The following is a 19,112-nucleotide window of genomic DNA, read 5'->3' as shown; positions in this document are numbered from 1 at the left end:
AGTTGTTGTCAAGGGGAACATCGGTTACAAGGATGAGTTTCTTCAGCCTCATGGGATTCCATGCTGCATATACTAACAGATTTAAGTTAACTTCTAAAGTAACTCATTATATTCTTCAAAGCAGTATGTATGCTGAAGAGGAATGGGGAAACCCCAGAACAGGTTTAGGGGTGGAAGGAAGGAGAGGGTGGAAAGTGCTGTTGTCCAAGTGGAAGTCATTCTGGGTGCAGATACAGCTACTTAGTACTACATTGAATACAACCCTTTGCCCACTCCTCCAAAGGAATTACTCTGCTCAATAAATGGGTGGAAAGCAATGCCTAATTGTTGTTTATATAGCCCGCCCCCCTTCTCCTTTCTTGGGATTAACTGAAAAAGTGCAATAAAATATTTTTCAAAATACCCTCCCAAAACATTTTTAGATGTACACACATGAGTGAGCATGCGCACACTGTTTTGCATTTATCTGCAAAGATCCCTTCATAGTGATATTTCTGGATACACATTTGCCCATGTTACTGTATGGTCAAGCAAGGAGCGTACTTCCATCACTGTCTGTGCTTAGCTGGAACACAGTTGTGACCAGGCAGAGAAATGGAAAGAAGGGCTGCAGCCTTAAGACTGCTCTGCCCATGGTCTTTCCTCACATTCTCAATTTCTAGGTTGGTGAAAGATAATAGCTCGATCTCGATGTAATAATAAATTATGGTTTATTATTAAATGAAGAAGTCTTGGGCCTGTCAACTCCCTCCCCCACTCTTCAACTAGGCTATTAGGAGATTGGAAACTTTCACTTTGATTTGTTGTTAACCACACAGTTTAGCATTATGTCTGAATAAATAGTGGCTGGTCTTAAAAACCGTTTCTGAAACAAGCCAACTTCCAATTATGGTTTATGAACCTGACTTGTTTCAATAAAGCATAGTTAAGATTAACCACAGTCCAGGTTTAGGCATAACAGCAACTTGTGCTTAACTGAAAACAGATGCGAAAACTTCTCATCTCCCTATGGCCAGAGGAGGATGGGTACGGTAGTAGTTAAGGCTTGTTTAAGTAACAATAAAGTGGGACATTTACCATTATGTCCCAATGATGTTAATAGGACCCTGACATTTTGGGCGGTATTAAACTAACTCTCTGCACATGGAATAAGGCCCACTAGTGCAATGGGACGTCCCCTGTTCCTCTCCCTGTAAATCTGCTCTAGAGGGCTGAAGCAGAACAGATTTAGCGAGCATGTGTGGGGAGGAAGGGGGAGGGTCTTATGGGCCAAGGGGTTTTGCTTATACTAGTCATAGTAAGACTTTTAAAGTGTTCAGGGAATGTGTCTATTCGTGACCGCTGGCAGGGCTGGATTAAGACCTTTAGATGCCCTAAGCACCTAAAAGATTTTGGTGGCCCCACATCTAATTCAAAATATAACCGATAATAAACCGTAAAACTAAGAAATATTTTAAAAAATGAAATAAAACCTACAGTAAGATGGAAAATAATGTTTATTTTTTCTGTATTTGTATAATGTTTATTTTTGTTCAGCTATACTATATTTTCCACAGTAAATCTGGCAGTGAAACATTTCTGTGATGTCCCTTCCCTTCCAGTTCTGACCACTGGAAATGTTATTTAACCACAGGCATAACCCATGCATATTCTGCAGCCACAGAAGGCCTAAAAGTTGCTTTAAAATAAATTTGGGTATCTCAGTTCCGCATTATATTATCTACTCTCATTGTGATTGCAAAAAATCTTAGAATATGCGCAGCTTACACTATGAATTGCCATTTACTAATAAATATTCAAGTATACAATACTTACTGGCTCTGAGGATATTCTCCTTACTGCTGCACCTGGATTGGACCTGTAGAGACAAGCACAGAACTGGTGAGGCAGAACAAACAGGCACAAGTCACCATAGAAATTTAATGGGCAAGCTCCTGGGACCTGGAGATAGAGGCTTTACTCTCTTTTTTGCACTTTACCATTTATATCTGTTACATGATACATACTTAATACAATTATTGGTTGACAGTCTTAATCATACATAGGCATTAAAAATAAACCAACCTATAATAGAACAAACTTTGGTTAAATAAGTAAGAATAATATTTCAAGATGTATATTTAACTTTAACGACAGATTTAAATTCAAGCTTCATTACAAATCGTGATAGAAAGGTGACTAGTTCCAATTCTTGCATTTTACTCCAAATCACACAGTATTTATGTGAATCTAATGCGCACCTGTTTTCAAAACCTTGAAACAAAAAATTTGCTATGTCAGCAGTGTTTTTCAAGCTTGCAATCAAATATAATCTAATGCGCACCCTAATTTTCAGGACGTAATTTGGCCAAAAAAGTGTGCATTACGTTTGAGTAAATCTGGTAGTACAAAAATATTAACATATTATTGAAAATACTTGAAGCTTATTTTAATCAATTATCTAGGATATAAAAATAAGATAATATGAGAAGAAATTGTTGGGTTTTGGTAACTTTTTACAACTTAATTTCACAAGTGTATCAATTATTTTTCCTAAGAATATGAATAATACTGAGGTGTTTAAAACTACTTTGAAGAGATACTTCTGTTGTACCTTGGATCCCGAACACCCTGCAAGTTGAACGTTTTGGCTCCCGAACACCCCAACCCTGGAAGTGACTGTTCTGGTTTGCAAACTATATTTGGAAGCCGAACGTCCGATGGGGCTTCTGCGGCTTCCAATTGGCTGCTGGAGCTTCCTGCAGCCAATCATTAGCTGTGCTTTGGTTTCCGAACATTTTGGAAGTCAAACGGATTCCGGAATGGATTCCGTTCAACTTCCAAGGTACAACTGCATTATTCATCTGCTTTGGTGGTATTGTTTTACATTAAAAATGCCAGCTCCTACTTAGTCTATAATATGATTTGCCATTAGGGACTTTTTGGACAACTAGGCAGAATGTATTACAGTACTGTATATAGAATCTATATGAAACAAGGACCTTGTTTTGATCTTTCATTTACTAGATATACTGCTATTCATTTACTGGATATATTGCTAAATCATAGTTTAGCAAAACGTGTACAAACCGCTCCAAGCCTCAGGCTTGTACACCCTTCCCCTCTCCTTTGCACTTCTAAGCTAACCGGAACACCATTACCATAACACTGAGAACTCTGGTTAATTTTAACTATGGTTCAAACAAATCAGGATGAATTAATAGATTACAATACTGAGTTTGGAAATAGAGGGGAATAATGTGAAAGCAGATCTCCTCTTCTGGAGTGTCAGAGGACAAGTGTGATGGAGAAGTATGCAAGCCCAAGGCTTCCCACAGCTCATGCTTAAACCATGGTTTGGTGTTATATCTAAACTGGCCCCCACACACTGTTGAATCTACACAAGTGCTCTAGAAATATTTGGAATAGATGCTCAGAAGACCAATGCTTTGGGAGTGAGCAGATAATGCATGGATACCAGTGCATGGATATATTTTAGCAAACACTAAAAAACATTTGGATCACCATTTGAAAGCATTCCTTTTGCACAGTTCTAATGAAATTGTTTATGATATACTAGTAATCTCAACAATATTTATAATCTCAACTATTACAGATGTAATTTCCTTAAATCTGTGAATGACAGGACAGGACAAATATTTGTATTCTTGTTAAATGTTCAGTAATGCATCAAGGAGGGAAAGAATGTAAGTTAGATTGAAGTACTGTGTGAACAATGACATACTTACTGGATTTCCCTTCCAGGGCCAAAAAATAAAATATTTACAAACATAAGACACACCACCTGCCTCATTTGAATGGAGAGTGTCAAAGGATATGTGAATTTGTTGGTGCACACAGAGAAGTAACCACCCTAGAATTCACACATATAAGAGATCTGTGCAGGCATTGGTGCACATATTGATCTCGGAACCTGGGAGTAGAACTTTCTTATGTTCTTCTAAAGACTCAATGGGTCTTCAAAAATATTTGGAACTTCTGAAGGAGGAAGAAAGGAAAAAGAACATCTTAAAATTCAGATTCCAGATTGCATTTGTAGATTGACCTGTAAATGAAGCACATTTGATATTTAGATTACTAAGAGGAAAAAGCAGGAGGACTGTATAATTGTTCCTGCAATTCTTTTTGAGTAAATGGACATCTGAATTAATTAATAATGTAAATTTAATTAAATTATAAACCTCTTTCTTCTGTTCCACAGCAGCTTGCCCCAAACACATATATCTACACAATGAGTTGGAGGTCTACATCATTTATCACAACTCTATTTATTACAATGGAATACATTATGACAATAATGTTGCAACTTATAGTGGCTTATGGTTGTCCTTCCCTGAAAAAAAATGTTATGTTTTAAAGTAACAAAAACAAAAGAAACCCACCCGTCTCCACCAAACATTACAATTATATTTTAAATAAAATAATGATGCCACATTTTGGCCCACTGTTGGTCTCCCGTCCCAGGTTATTGGAATCAAAGTAATATAAATTCTAATAACGGAGGAAGTTGTTATATTGGATCTATCATAAAACAATTCTGGACCAAAGAGGTAAAATGGTACATGTGTGCACTGTGTGTGTGTGTGTGTTGGGTTCGGATTCCAAATATGTGGTATGCAAAAAATGGTGCTGTTTCTAACTGGTGGAAAAACAAATGGGCAAGATGCAAATAACATAATTAAAACACACAGACCTAAAAGGAGAGAAGGTACAAGAACAAAATACAAACACAAGACAATCTAGAAAATGATGTATGGAAATATAAAAATGATCCATAGGGCACAGATAAGAGGGCAGATGATAAAGACAATACTGAAGTAGTAAAAATGGAAGTCAAGAGAATCTGCAACAAAGTGTAAAAACAGAAGGAGCCCAAAACCATAGCGCAAAGCTAAGTTTGCGAATGGAAAATAGCTCCTTTGAGCAGTAATAGTTACTCTCGAGTCGTAGCCTCTATTCCTCCTGAGTTCATCTTTAAGCCCTTCCAATTTATAGTGGAGCTAGTGCATGGACAAAAACAAGAAATTTATAATGAGCAAAGCAGCTGAGACTTGTAGGTTGACTCATCTAATATTAAAAAGGCTCTCAGACTAACACTCTAGCCATGTTGAAAAGGAGGTGGCAAAAATAGGTAGCTGGTTTTAAAAGCAGTCTCTGAGAGGAATTTTCTTTTGCAAATACAAATTACTTAAATGACAAATCTGTGGGCTGTTTTGGAGGCCTCAGGATTTCAAATGGGCTCATTCAAAATGGTTTTAAATGCCAAAAGAGACCACGTTGTTCCAATACACGTGTGCCTTAATTAAGAACGGCTACAGGACTTAGGGGAACAGGAAGAACATGTGCCTTGTACTGTTCCTCTGTACTTCTGTGCATAGTATGAAATAGAACTTCTGTATCTGTACCTTTATCCTCCTGAAGGAGGGAAAGGTTGTGTATCTTACTGCAAGGTAAGCAGCAAAAGTTCTATTTTAGAAGCTTCAGGGGAAGCACAGGAACAGAAAGAAAGAAAATAATGAATTTCATGCCCCACTTGCTTATCCAAACCATCCAAAGCTACTGTGAGACTTGGTTCTGGTGTTATGCAAACTGTGAACTGGTATGGCTGCTTCCCATATCATTCTGGTAATGTTTGAAAGGAAGTGATTATGTGGACAGATTTAACTGATACTGTTACTTTCCATGCTTGTGTAAACATCAGTGTGCAGACATATGTAGACTGAAATTCTTTATTTTGCGACACTGCAGGATATCTAGGCTGCAGTTCTATGCACATTTACTTGGGATTAAGCACTGTTGACTACAGAGGTCCTGGAACATGTAATTAAACAGCCACTCTGAGCACTTAGAAAATGATGCTGTGATTACTAAGACCCAGCATGGGTTTCTCAAAAACAAGTCATGCCAACTGAATCTCATTTTTCTTCTTCTTTTCTTACAAGCTTGGTGGATCAGGGAAATGTTGTGGAGGTAGTGCATCTTGATTTCAGTAAGGCTTTTGAGATGAGATTCTTCTGGAGAATCTGGGGTGGCTGAGGTTAACTGTTAGTTGGATTTGTAGCTGGTTGAGTGACTGAACCCAAAGAGTGCTCACTCATGGTTCCTCATCATCTTGGAAAAAAGTGACAAGTACAGTGCGGCAGGGTTTTGTCCTGGACCCATTGCAGTCCAACATCTTTATAAATGACTTGGATGAAGGTGTTGAGGGGATGCTCATCAAATTGGCAGATGACACCAAACTGGGAGGGGTATCCTATTCCACAGAAGGCTGAATTGGGCTTCAAGATGACATCAACAGATTGGAGAGCTGGGCCCAAACTAACAACATGAATTTCACTTAGACAGGAATAACCAGCTGCATTAATACATGAGAGGGGTTGCCAGTAGTACATGTGAAAAGGATCTAGGGGGTCTTAGTAGACCATCAGCTTAACATGAGTCTTTATTGTGATGCTGCAGCAAAAAAACCTAATATTGTTCTAGGCAGCATCAACAGAAGTACAGTGCCCCTATCAAGGGAAGTAATGGTGCCACTCTATTCTGCCTTGGTCAGACCCTATCTGGAGTACTGTAACTAATTCTAGGCATCACAATTCAAGAAGGATATTGATAAGCTAGAACGTGTGCAGAGGAGGGCAACCAAGGTTATCAAGGGTCTGAAAACCAAGCCATATGAGGAATGGTTGAGGGAGCTGAGTATGTTTAGCCTGGATATGTTTAGCCTGCTTTCACTGTTTTGAAGTTAAATTAGTGCACTCTTGTTATATTTGTGTTTTAAACACTGAGGAGCACTTCTTCCACAAAAATGAGCATTAAGCCACAAGTGAAATAAAACACTTAAAGCAGACAGAGAATGGTTAAAACATACTTGCTAACATAGCTACCAACTATGATAGATCAAAGTCATGAAACATTTGACAGCAATAAATGTTTTTAAAATCCATCTCATTTTTTATTGTAACATTAAAGTGCCTCAGGGATTAATGCTACAAAAGAAATTATATGAAAAATCCATGCTAAACATGAAAAATTAAATAAAAACATAACCAACCGCATCAAACCAAAACCACAGTTGAAGAAGAAAGCAGAGAGAAACCTTGAACATGTGACTATAATCTTTAGGAAAGATTCAAGAAATTACTTACCTTTTATAGATCATAACAAGATTAGCACAGGGCAGGTACAATTAAAAGCCAAGAGTCAAGGTAAAATGAATTGCTATACAATGATGAAGAGTTTCGAAGCCAACATGATAAGCTAACTCTTATGAAGAACATTTCAACTCACATTTAATACAGTACAGAGGACACTGACATCAAAACAAATTTTTGCCACTGACAGAGAATAGTGATTTTGTTCAAGAGGAATAGTGGAAAGCTAACCCATAATCTATACAATTTATGGGAAAGCTTATAATTCATCTTCATAGAGACATGCAGTATGTGGAACCACCAGCAGAAAAGCAAATTAGTAGACATATACACACAGTGTTGACTAAGATATAGGAAAGGGTAATGGATTATCTAAGCTATAATGAAGGAAGCAAGAGAAGCAAAGCACAGCAGCAACTATGAAGTGAGAATTTTCTTTTAAATTTATGCATATTTAAGTCTGCACACAAAATATAATTCGTATAATATACCACAGGTTGTGGCTTTGCATAAATGCAGAGCTCTTATTGCCCTTCATACAATATTAAAGTTGGTGGCAAAAGAGCTATATTTTCATATAGGTACGAAGTTCTTCTGCTGACGTTTTCATTGAGCACAGAACTAAACATCCTAAAATTTATCCGTGAAATATAAGATCTTAATTACTGTTTTCTTTTGTTTAAATGCTTCATTTGAATACAACTGGTATCTATTATTTTAGCAACATTCAAGCTTCATCCAATGTTGATATTTGGGATTATGTCTCTGACAAATACAATCTATGAGGCTTTGGATGTTACTGACACAGGGCCACCAGCAGAAGGTGTTCCTTATTCAGCTGGCAAGTTGTTGTTTTGTAAAATTTTGAAGGAATTTCTACAGACATCTCTTGCCTACTTTCCAAAAATCACTTGACATTGTTTTTGTCATGTCCAAAGTAATTTGTAAGTTTGGAGACATACGAAAATACCTGAGGCATATAATAATATATCAAACATGGAGCAAGTTACTTGTAATAACAAAGATTAGTTTTGTGAACTGCAGTATAATACATTTTTTTGTATCTTCAGAGATGGATAATAACTGACTGAGTGTACTATGTCAATTCAATATTAAAAGATATAAGTAGTCCCCCATATGATTTTTCTTTAGAAACCTTTCATCTCTTAAAATGAACATTCACTTCGGTCCCATCTCTTTCATAAATGTCTTTTGTGTGTGTACCATGGTCAGGATCCCTTAATCACTGAGGATTGAATCCAGTTGTGTCCTTGCATTCACAGAAAGGCTTTTGATCCAGGGGATCCACAGGAGGGGAAAAGGAGGGGAGGCAACTTTTGTTGCTTGCTCTTTTTCCTTGCAGCCCCCTGAAAATGTGGTGCAGAGGCTTGGGGGAGCCTTCCTAACAGCATGGGAGAGGCACAGGAGGCTGCAGGAGCAATTGGCCCGGATATAAGCCATACTCCCCCCCCCCCCAAATTCCGATTGTGAAAAGTTAAAGTGCGGCTTATATTCGCGACCTTACGGTATCGCTGCTGAAACAGCTGCCCACGAGGGCCGTTGGGGGTGCGGGACAATGGTACCCGTCCCAACCGTGTCTCCCAAGCCTCCCCCGAGCTGCCGTAAGGAAGGGAGAATGGGGGGAGGCCGCCAGCAAAGCAGCGTGGCTCCCCCCCCCCCCTGAAGCAGCCCGGGAGCGTGGGACAATGGTGCACAGTCCACCTGCTGCTCCCAAGCCTCCCCTGACACTGGCTTGGGGAGGTAGTGCCTGGAGGCGGTAGAGCCGGGAGGTGGGCCACACCCGCAAATAAGCCTCGAATTTTAAAAGTGTGGCTTATTTGTGGGTGCGTCTTATATTCAGGCCAATACAGTATCTCCTCTTCTATTACTGTATGCCTCTGCTAAATCAAAGACTCATCTGCAAATGGAAGGACTCTTGCGGAAGAGCACCGTTAGAGACATCCATGAAATCTTACAGAATTGTATGACCCTCATAATGTCTCCCCCTTTTTTGCCGTTCATAGTTGATTAGCTGAATAAAACCTATAATTCAGAAGAATCTGCCCTCCTACTGACAACTTGCAGGCATACAGCTAGGTATTGACCTGCATGTATTTTTAACATTAACCATATTACTTGATGTAGCTATTCTGCCTTAAAAATTCCCTTGAAAATATATCAGAAAGGTTTTTATTTTTTAAAAAATAAAACCCTCAACACATCACTGAGGTATAATGGCACGGATATGGGATAAGTTGTACTTAAAAAACATTATTGATCTGATTTTAAAAAGGCATTAATTGCCCCCTTAAAGACTTTGCTTGAAGCAGGACTACACCTTTCCTTCATTATATTAGTATGCTTACCAAGCTAGTACTACAGGATTGAGGCTAATTTCATTTTAGTGCTAAATCACATTGCTCCAAAGTAATCACCCACACATAATACGTTGATGGAAGAAGTGCTGTGACAGGAATACTGATTGTTTTTCAGCAGGAATATCAACTCAGGATCCAGCAAAATACCAATAAAGCAAACATAGAAGTTCAAACTTCTGGGTTGTTTTTTTTTAATCTTAAAAGTACTTTATAGGCCAAACACATCACATTAGAATGGGCCGGAACATTGTAGATTCCAGAATATTGATGTAATACGCTTCTGGCAACTTAATATGTTGGTGAAGCAGCTAGAATGATCTATTTCTACACATTTTCAGGGACAGGCCAGTGCTTTCCTACTAATAAAGTAAGAGTGATTGTAAGCACCATGTAAAAAAGATTTCAGAAAGTGAAAACAGTCAAACAAATTAATGCAAATTAATGCAGTTTCTAAAACCATGCAAGTTAACAAACACCTGCTTGATGGGTCACCTGTCAAAGTGGCCTAGGGAAGATTCACCCCTTCTGGATTCAGCCCTCTGGCTTGATCCATTTCCCCACCTCTGGTTTAGAAACTAAAATTGAATTAATGCATGCTACACAATTACTGTATTTTCCATTTATAAGGCTATATTTCCTATATTTTTGAGGTTTAAAATAAGGGGCCATTTTATACACAGATAGTGCATACTGCATTTTCTTAATTTTGAGTCCCCAAAAATAGGGGGCGTCTTATACACGGGGGCATGTTGTACACGGAAAAATACGGCATCTCCCTTTTTAGACTATAGTGGCCTCCCTTTCCTAAAAAGAAGATAATTTATTGGAGGCGTATAGTACTGTGCATTACTCTATCTTCTTGAACAGGAGAGGCCGACATACATTTTCTCCTTTTGTCACAACTCTAGGAGACTGACAGATATATATGTCCCACTTTCCTCCTATATCAATCATGTTCATGGAAGTGAGGCCTATTTTATTTCTCAAGCAGCTAGGGAAAGAAAATAGTAAACCATATTTCTCCTTGCTTCCATGTGCAGCCATACATCATGAATTCTTGTTTTGGTCCCATATAAAAAGTGTGTGTCCCCTGATTTCATCTAGATATAGTTAAGTCTGAACTATCTATCAGGGAAGAAGAAGTTTTAATAGATATTGGTGATATGAAAAATGGATCCATGCTCAAAAACTTTATCTAATATTTATTTTAAAGAAGTACCGGTAAGTTCTCTTGCCATTTTGGTAAAAAGAAAGAAAAATCACCAACAATAATTGTATATTAAGATAGATGCTCCCAAATCCAGTAAGAAATAATAGGTATCTAATATAGATCTATTTAACAATTAATTTTAGATTGAAACAGTGTCAGAGAGATTGCATCTGTTTTTCCCAAATTATATTAACAGTTAACAGGTGTTATCTGGTCGTAGTCAGTGGTTGACTCATCTTAAATAAAAGCAGGCATAAAATTAATACCTCATTAATCCGAAGAAGGATCGGAATAGGGAAAAGAAACAAGAGCATACAAATGTAAGTCTACAATACAGCAGAATTAAGGGATGCCATAGACTGGAGAAATCAGGAAACTGATTTCTGGGCTGAGGGTAGCTAGATCTACAAAAATCCTGCTACATGAAATGAGCAAAGGTAAGGGTAGTTATATGATGTAGGTGGAGAGGGTGTCTAATAACTTGGGTTGCAAAATGGAGTATAAATTGAATATTGTATTAAGTACAGCATTGCGAGATTACATTGATAAAGTTAAGAGTGCTTGTTTATTATTTTACAAGTTTGGCAGTTATTGTTGCTGAGTTTGGAGAAAGGTAGTAGAGCTCAGGTATTAAGAAGTTTGACTTAAATGTGCACATGATGGGAGTTAAGAGAATACTTCCATAATAAGTTGACATGATTAGCAATATAGTATAATTTCCCATTGCCCAGGAAGCTAAAATAAATATACAATTATAGTCTATTTTTATGTTCTTCTGAAAATGCCAAGCAACATTTGAATTTAGAATGCATAGGGACATCGGCTTTTCACAGCATTGGAAAGAATAAATGAATCACCCTAGTCCAATTCACTGGTCTAAGACTGGATATTCCACCAGATCACCAACAAAGTCCTGACCAATATTTTATATACACACCTTTCCCAAAAAGTAGTAAATATCTAAGTTAAGATGGAAATGAAAACAAAAAAGTAAGGCTGCCCATTTTAATTGTATGCACTTGGGGGGATATTTTTCATTCTTAACTTACATACTGTGCAGTAACTATGTCTAAAGTGTGGTGTCTAGGAATGGATTAACTGCTCAATTTCTCAGTTTGAAATTCAATTCACATTTCCACATCAGTTCGCGATTTTTTTTCATAAAATCCTCATGAAAAATTTATCAGACTTTTAGTGTTGATTTATGTCTCAAGACACTTTTGTTTGTAGTTTTGACTAATGTACAGATTTTTGCAAGCAAATTATAATCTATTTTTGTGTGCTATTCTTACCAATATATAATTTTTTATTTTACCTCATAAAATTTATACAGTGCTTGATTGTAAAAAATCTCAAAGCGGTTCACAAAAAAGATAAAACAATAACATTGTCAATAAGAAGAATTAACAACAATAATTAAAGGCTTCCAAAAAGTTAAAATAACAATCAACTAAAAACAGATTAAAACTCGCATCAACTTTCTAAATATCTGGGTAGGCTTGTCTACAGAAAAATGTTTTTAGCAGTGGCCGAAAGGAGTAACAGTGAAGGCACCTGCCTGATATCAATAGGCAGTTTCAAATTGTAGGTATCACAACACATCTTTATACACATCTTTCCCTAGTATATGCGAGTTTCAAAGGACAGCTGTGTTTCAGTTTGTGTCTTATTTTGGAAAGTGTAGATTAGGTAGATTCTTGTTGAAACTGAAACAAAATCAAATTTCTTTCCCACCCCTAGTGGTGTCCTGTGAGGCAAGAAGAATTGTACCCCTGGATTTGTGTTACGTCTCAGCCAGGGAAGTCCTCATCAGAGGAGGGTGTCATGTCAAGGTCTGCAAGATCTCAAGGACCACCTCTCGCCATATGAACCAGCCTGGATCCTGTGATCTTCATTTGAGGCCCTTCTTTGTGTGCCTCCTCCATGAGAGGTCTAGAAGGTGGCAATACAAGAATGGGCCTTTTCTGCGGTGCCTCCCCGTATGTGGAATGCTCTCCCTAGGGAGGCTCGCCTGGCACCTTCATTACGTATTTTTAGGTGCCACGCAAAACTATTTCTCTATAACCAGGCTTTGGGCTGATTAATATTCAACAGGCTTTTAAATATGTTTGCTTTTATTATGTATTTTGCATTCTCATTTTGTATTTATATGTCGTGAACCGCCATGTGATCTTTGGGTAAAGGGTGGTATACAAATTTAATAAATAAAAAAACAACAATAATAAAATAATGTCCCAGACAGGAAAGTCCTCGTCAGGATAGGCCCAGAAGGGCCCAGGCTTGTACCTCTATCTGGAGGTGAAAAGAAGAAGAGTTTGGACTTGATATCCCGCCTTTCACTTCCCTTAAGGAGTCTCAAAGCTGCTAACAATCTCCTTTCCCTTCCTCCCCCATAACAGACACTCTGTGAGGTGAGTGAGGCTAAGAGACTTCATAGAAGTGTGACTAGCCAAGGTCACCCAGCAGCTGCATGTGGAGGAGCAGGGAAGTGAACCCAGTTCACCAGATTACGAGTCCACCGCTCTTAACCACTATACCACGCTGGCTGGGATCCTGTGATAAAGCAGAGGAGGGGCCATCTATACTCAGGGTGAGTTCAGCCTCCATCACTGAAGCTGAATGGGTCCCAAGTCCAAGGGGAAGGTGGTGCCTTAAACACCAGATGGAAACCCTGACCTCTCCTCTTGCCTGACCCTTTGTTGTGGAGCTGGACCTTGGACCAGTCATGGATACAGCTTTGGTCGCTTCTCCATTGGTATTGCTGCTGGCAAGTCTCCTATTTACTCAAAGGCCCAGAGAGAATAAGACAATTCTGAAATGTATTTATTGATGTGTGTTTTTCTCTTTTTAAATCTACCAAATAAGAAAATAAGGGGGGGAAACGGGATTAAGGGACAGTGGAGAGTGTGTATCGCATTGGGTAGTAGTGGCGGCACTCACCATTCTTCTGTTAGGAAATGCTCTATGGGGGCTGGAACAAAAAATGGGGAGTCGAGGAGGATCAGTTGGGGTGTGTGAGAAACATTCCTATTTTCATATGAGGAATATTGGAGGGTGGGAGCTTATGCCTTAAACAACTGCTCCCTTTGCTTTTTTCACATAGGAAATGTGCACAAACAGTTCATGATGTGTCATGATGGCCTGTTGTTCAAAGAAAAAAAAGTTCCACTAGGCATGTCTAAATTCTTGGGGATGCCTAAGATAGATATCTGGATCTGTTACTGACATTAGATAAACAATAAAAATGTTTGGATAGACCTGAACTCTACAATAACCAATTACTATAAAATAGAAATATTGTTTATTAATGAGCTACCCCCTCTAGTGAAACTTGCAAGGGGTCATTTCTTAATTAAGCTATTAAAGCTGCAATATTTGCCATCAAACTGAGACATGGTTCCAAGTAAACATGCCAAAGATTACATTGCATGATGACTGAAAGAATTAAACAGAAAGCTCAGAAAAAAGGATGACAAACTGCAAGGAGTTCTGCATAGGCTTTTAGAAAAGTAGAGGTGCCCTGTAATACAAAACTTCTTAAAACACTCAAATAACATTACTTGCAATTTGTCCCTGTTAATGAAGAACTCCAAGCTGGGATATCTACATATCCTTTCAACAAAACCTTTTCATAAGCTCACTTTACACTGTACAGATATATGCTATCCCCTGCTTTAGGCGTCAACCCCAACACCAAAGAATATTTAACAGATACTTAACATGCAATGATGAAAACCTAAAGCATCAAGTAAGCTTTTCTTGATGTAGATTGGCGTGGGGTGTGGCAGTTTGTTATGAGAGGCGTACGAGTTTGAATAAAGAAATAGAAAGTAAATGGAAAACGTTATTTTCTAGCCACTTCATCTGTGTATATGCACAAGCACATGCGTAGGAATTCTGCCTTCTGGAAGAAAATAAACATTTCCCAAATGCTACTAAAAATCCTACTAAAAACTGATTGCAAGGTGTCTTATCTTCAGGCTTAAAAACAATCAAACCAACATAAAACTGTCAAGATGCTCTGGATTTTAAATGTGTCAAATATCAGCTTTCAATCTAGTGTGGAAGCCAGTCAACTATTTTCATATCAACCATGTCAGGTATTTCTAAAGTCATAGTGACCTGAAGACAGAATAAGGATTCAAGATGACCTAAACAGATTGGAGAACCGAGCCAACACTAACAAAATGAATTTCAATAGGGACAAATGGTTCTAGACTAGGAGGAGACATGATAGCCATCTTCAGCTATCCAAAGGGCTGTCACATGGTTGATGAAGCAAGCTTGGTTCTCCTGCTCTGAAGGGTAGGACCTGAACCAATGGATTCAAGTTACAAGAAAGGAGATTCCGACTAAACATCAGAAAGAACTTTCTGGCAGTAAGAGCAGTTGGACAGTGGAATGGACTCCCTTGGGAGGTGGTGGACTCTCCTTCCTTGCAGGTTTTAAGCAGAGGTTGGAGAGTCCTGCATCACAGGGGGTTGAACTACATGACCCTTGGGGTCCCTTCCAACTCTAGAATTCTGGCTTTCTAATCAATACTGAAATATCTTGATTCATTTCAGATATACTTCATGACCCCTTTTTGAAAAGGACTCATTTTACTTTCAACTTCTCCAACAATATAAACTGATACCAGAAAAAAATGCAAAGGAAAATAAGAACTGATTTCATGATGTACATTTATGTTTTATTTTCAATCTGAAGGCTCTTGGTAGTTGTGACTGTGAACAACATTTTATTGCTTTTTTTCCAAGCCAGAAACTTTTAAAAGATGTATACAAAATACTGAATTAAAAAATCAACTTTATTCATGATGCCCCCCCCGTGTCTTTACCTGACAATAGTTGATATCGTGGCACTGTGGGTTAAACCACTGAGCCTAGGACTTGCCGATCAGAAGGTCGGCGGTTCAAATCCCCACGACAGGGTGAGCTCCCGTTGCTCGGTCCCTGCTCCTGTCAACCTAGCAGTTCGAAAGCACGTCAAAGTGCAAGTAGATAAATAGGTACCCCTCCGGCGGGAAGGTAAACGGTGTTTCTGTGCGCTGCTCTGGTTCGCCGGAAGCGGCTTAGTCATGCTGGTCGCATAACCTGGAAATTGTACGCTGGCTCCCTCGGCCAGTAAAGCGAGATGAGCGCCGCAACCCCAGAGTTGGCCACAACTGGACCTAATGGTCAGGGGTCCCTTTACCTTTACCTTTTAGTTGATATTATTTATTTGCATATTGTGCCTTCTTTTCTTTTGGGGTAACATAACCCACTTTTTAAATAGTAACATCCTCTATCACAACAGGCATTTTGAAATAGTGCCAAATAAAAGAGCAAGCTGTAAAATATTAGTTGTTCTTCTCCATGATAATATTGTCTTTAAACAAATGCAAACTTTTGATATAAAAGCTTATTTCTGGTTCTAGTCTTATTGCAGGAATTTTATAAACAGTTTTTTCCTCCTTCTTCTGTGAGAGGCAACAAATCACTGCAGGGGATACTCAGATCATTCACACTTATTTTTTCATTGTACAAAATCGCATTGGAAACTGAAGGATATTGTTACTGAAGTATATTGAAATGATATAGTTTTGGCAGATATATATTTGACTGCTGCTATGCCTTCCGCAAGCAAACTGAAAGGCTTCCTTCATTATTTTGTTTCAGCATTTTTCAAACATAGCGCATGCAAGAAGCCAGAAAGAGATGGATAGAATCACAGGAAAGGGGAAGCTGAAGGTGACAGTAAATGGCTGTGATACAAAGGCAGATATATATGTTTAAAAAAAATGTGTCCACTGAAAACTATCTATGGGGAGTTTCATAAATAAGCAGTGTGGACCATCCAGTTACATACCAATTATAGGCAACACTGTATAAAATACAGAGCTGAAGGCCAAGTAATTTTATACATGAGTGCAGCTAATGTGATCTAATATTTTAAGTGAGAAATTTTTAAAGAAATGTCATTAAAAAAAGAATAGATATATCTATGACCAAAAGAGCTACACTTAATTATGATTGCATGTTTAATAAAGTGTGTATTAAAAGTCTCCTTGACAAGAATTATACATAAGAGAATATTCATCAAAGGGTCAACCTTTCTCAGAGATTACTAAATTCTACCATAGCTAATAATAAAAGTCAATATAGAGTGTCATAATATAGCCATAGGTCCTGCATACTAGGAAACTGGAGAAGCAGAACTTTAATGGTCCAGGACTGACTTGGTGGCATATTGAAAGTGTAACCCTATTTAATGCAAGTAATCTATAACGCTTTGAGATTATGAAACATTTTAGTGGAGTTAATTACTAGATATTTCTATATACAACAAATCAATTAAGCTACGACACAGCTTGGTTGCAGCTATTCAGTAACAGTTTATTTTCTTTTGGAAAAGGCTTCAGAATTCTTCCAAATTGTCTGTCTCCCTTGCGTCGTCAGAACTAAATTTCTAAATCAAAGTTTTCTGCATACTAGAACTAATCTCTTCCAAAGCTGTGTGTGTGCTGCTCAGATGCACTGCAACAGAAATTTATCTTACATATCAAAATTACGAATCCATACAATAGAGCTTGCTGTTGCTTTTGTTTTGATATAGGGTGGTATTTGACAATATGTATATACCACTCAATTGTAAGAAAACCTTTAAGTAGTTTACAAAACTATAAAACACTGAAATTCTCAAAAATAGTTAAAACTGGTATGTAAAAACATTCTAAATATGATTAAAATCAATAGTAGCCCAAAAGTGATAAAACACATGTAGCTTCTACATGCCTGGATAGCCTTGCTTGAACAAAATATGTATTTAGCAGGCACTGAAAAAATACAGCAAAGGCCCCTATCAGATGTCAATAGGCAGGGAAATCCAAACTATAGGTGCTATGGCACCTGTAATAGTGGCAGTTTCACAGATCAATGTGGTTAAGTGGATACATATGGGGTAAGGTGATCACACAAGTCAACTGGTCTCAATTTATACACAAATAGTAACATTTTGAACTTGGCCAAGTAGGAAATGGGCAATCAGAGCAGATGTCTGAGCCTAGATATTATATTCAGACAGAGTCTCACTCTCATCAGCAATCATGCTTCAGTATTCTGCATTAATGGCAGCTTCTGGATCAAGCACAAGGGAAACCCCACACAGTGCATTGCAATAATCCAGTTTTGAAGTCATCAATGCTAGTCTTACTCAGGACTCAACACTAACTCAATTTAGAGTAGACTTATTGAAGTTCATGGGCATGACTTAAGTTTATTGATTTCAATGAACAGGACTTAGTTGAATACAAACCTTAGTTTAGTAAAGCTGGAATTCAATGCAGTGCGAAGGGGGGTATGTACGCAGGGAACAACCAGGGCACAGTGTGTGGTGTGTGTTAGTGTGCCAGAGGGGCCGTGTCTCTGGGCATGGATTTTTGAGGGGGCCCAAAGCAGGTGTGCGCACACACACAGCACTGGAGGAACCAGTACTCGTGGAGAGGAGCACTAGGCAGGGCCATGCTGGGGGCACTGGTGTGGGGGGTATCTGCTTTGCACTCACCAAGTGCCACATCAGCTGGCAGGGCTTCCCCCGTGTGGGTGGGCAGGGATGAGATGCCTCAACAGGCTCCTCCACCCTATGTGCCCTGCCCTCCAGCACACTTGTGTCCGCTCTGGGCACTGTGAGCTCACTCATGCCACTGGGAAACAAGATTTGCTTGTGCAACAAGACTCTCCCCTTCTTCACCAACCCTCCAGAGCAGATTTGGGGACGCACAGGCAGCAGAGGGGATCTCATAGTGCAAGAGGACTTCATTTCATGCATGCGTCAACTTAGTTGGTGCCCTTGGTCTCTGAAGGAAATATTGGGGCCTGCACAGAAGCCAGTGCAAGGGGTCCTGCTAGCACTGTAGGGCTTCCCCCCTCTCCTCTTCTGTGCACCTCTTGTGCCTCCCCCAAATCTGCTCTGGAGGATCAGAAGAACCCCCAGAAAAACACGAAGGGAAAGAAGAGGGGGGCATCATTTTGCCTGGCAAGCATAAATGCTTGTGCTGATAGAACAATCAGAATAGTGTCATGTTGAATGCTTCCCTATAGCTATTATCTTGGTAGAGGCTCTTATTTCACTGAACATAAGGAACTGATAATGTATGGAAAGATCCCATAATAATACAGTGTCCTGTAACTATAATAGACACTCATTCTGTTAAACCCAAGTTGTTGTTGTTTCTTGGAAACAGTTCGTTGTGGTTTCTTGCAATTTAAAGCTCTCATCCTTTTAATGACATGGGTGAAATTAACTTTCAACAAGCTTTAACAGCATTGAAAGTTTGTGATGCATTTACATGATGGAACAATTCCAAGAACATGAATATCCATCAGGATCAACTAT

At 38.7% G+C, this 19,112-nt stretch overlaps 1 protein-coding gene and 1 long non-coding RNA gene across 36 annotated transcripts in view; one reads left to right on the top strand and one right to left on the bottom strand.

Annotated features, from left to right (window-relative positions):
- The window catches only part of GPHN (gephyrin), a 231,080-nt gene that overhangs the window by 34,550 nt on the left and 177,418 nt on the right, over positions 1 to 19,112 (bottom strand). For 34 of the 35 annotated variants that reach the window (XM_083456691.1, XM_083456678.1, XM_083456686.1 and 31 more), the window contains one exon: positions 1,816 to 1,858. In XM_083456691.1, coding sequence (XP_083312817.1) covers positions 1,816 to 1,858 — 43 coding nt within the window. Of the gene's footprint in view, positions 1 to 1,815; positions 1,859 to 4,937; positions 5,001 to 19,112 lie in introns of all 35 variants that reach the window. The other variant, XM_083456702.1, reaches the window with a different exon arrangement.
- Positions 13,195 to 18,715, top strand: LOC310685679. Its single transcript, XR_014515395.1, has 2 exons — positions 13,195 to 13,329; positions 16,397 to 18,715. It is a non-coding gene; the product is annotated as an uncharacterized lncRNA (long non-coding RNA).

The sequence above is a fragment of the Podarcis tiliguerta genome (genome assembly GCF_965153285.1).
Source record: "Podarcis tiliguerta genome assembly, chromosome: 1".
NCBI classification, from domain to species: Eukaryota; Metazoa; Chordata; class Lepidosauria; order Squamata; family Lacertidae; genus Podarcis; species Podarcis tiliguerta.
This window is presented reverse-complemented; position numbering and strand designations above follow the sequence as displayed.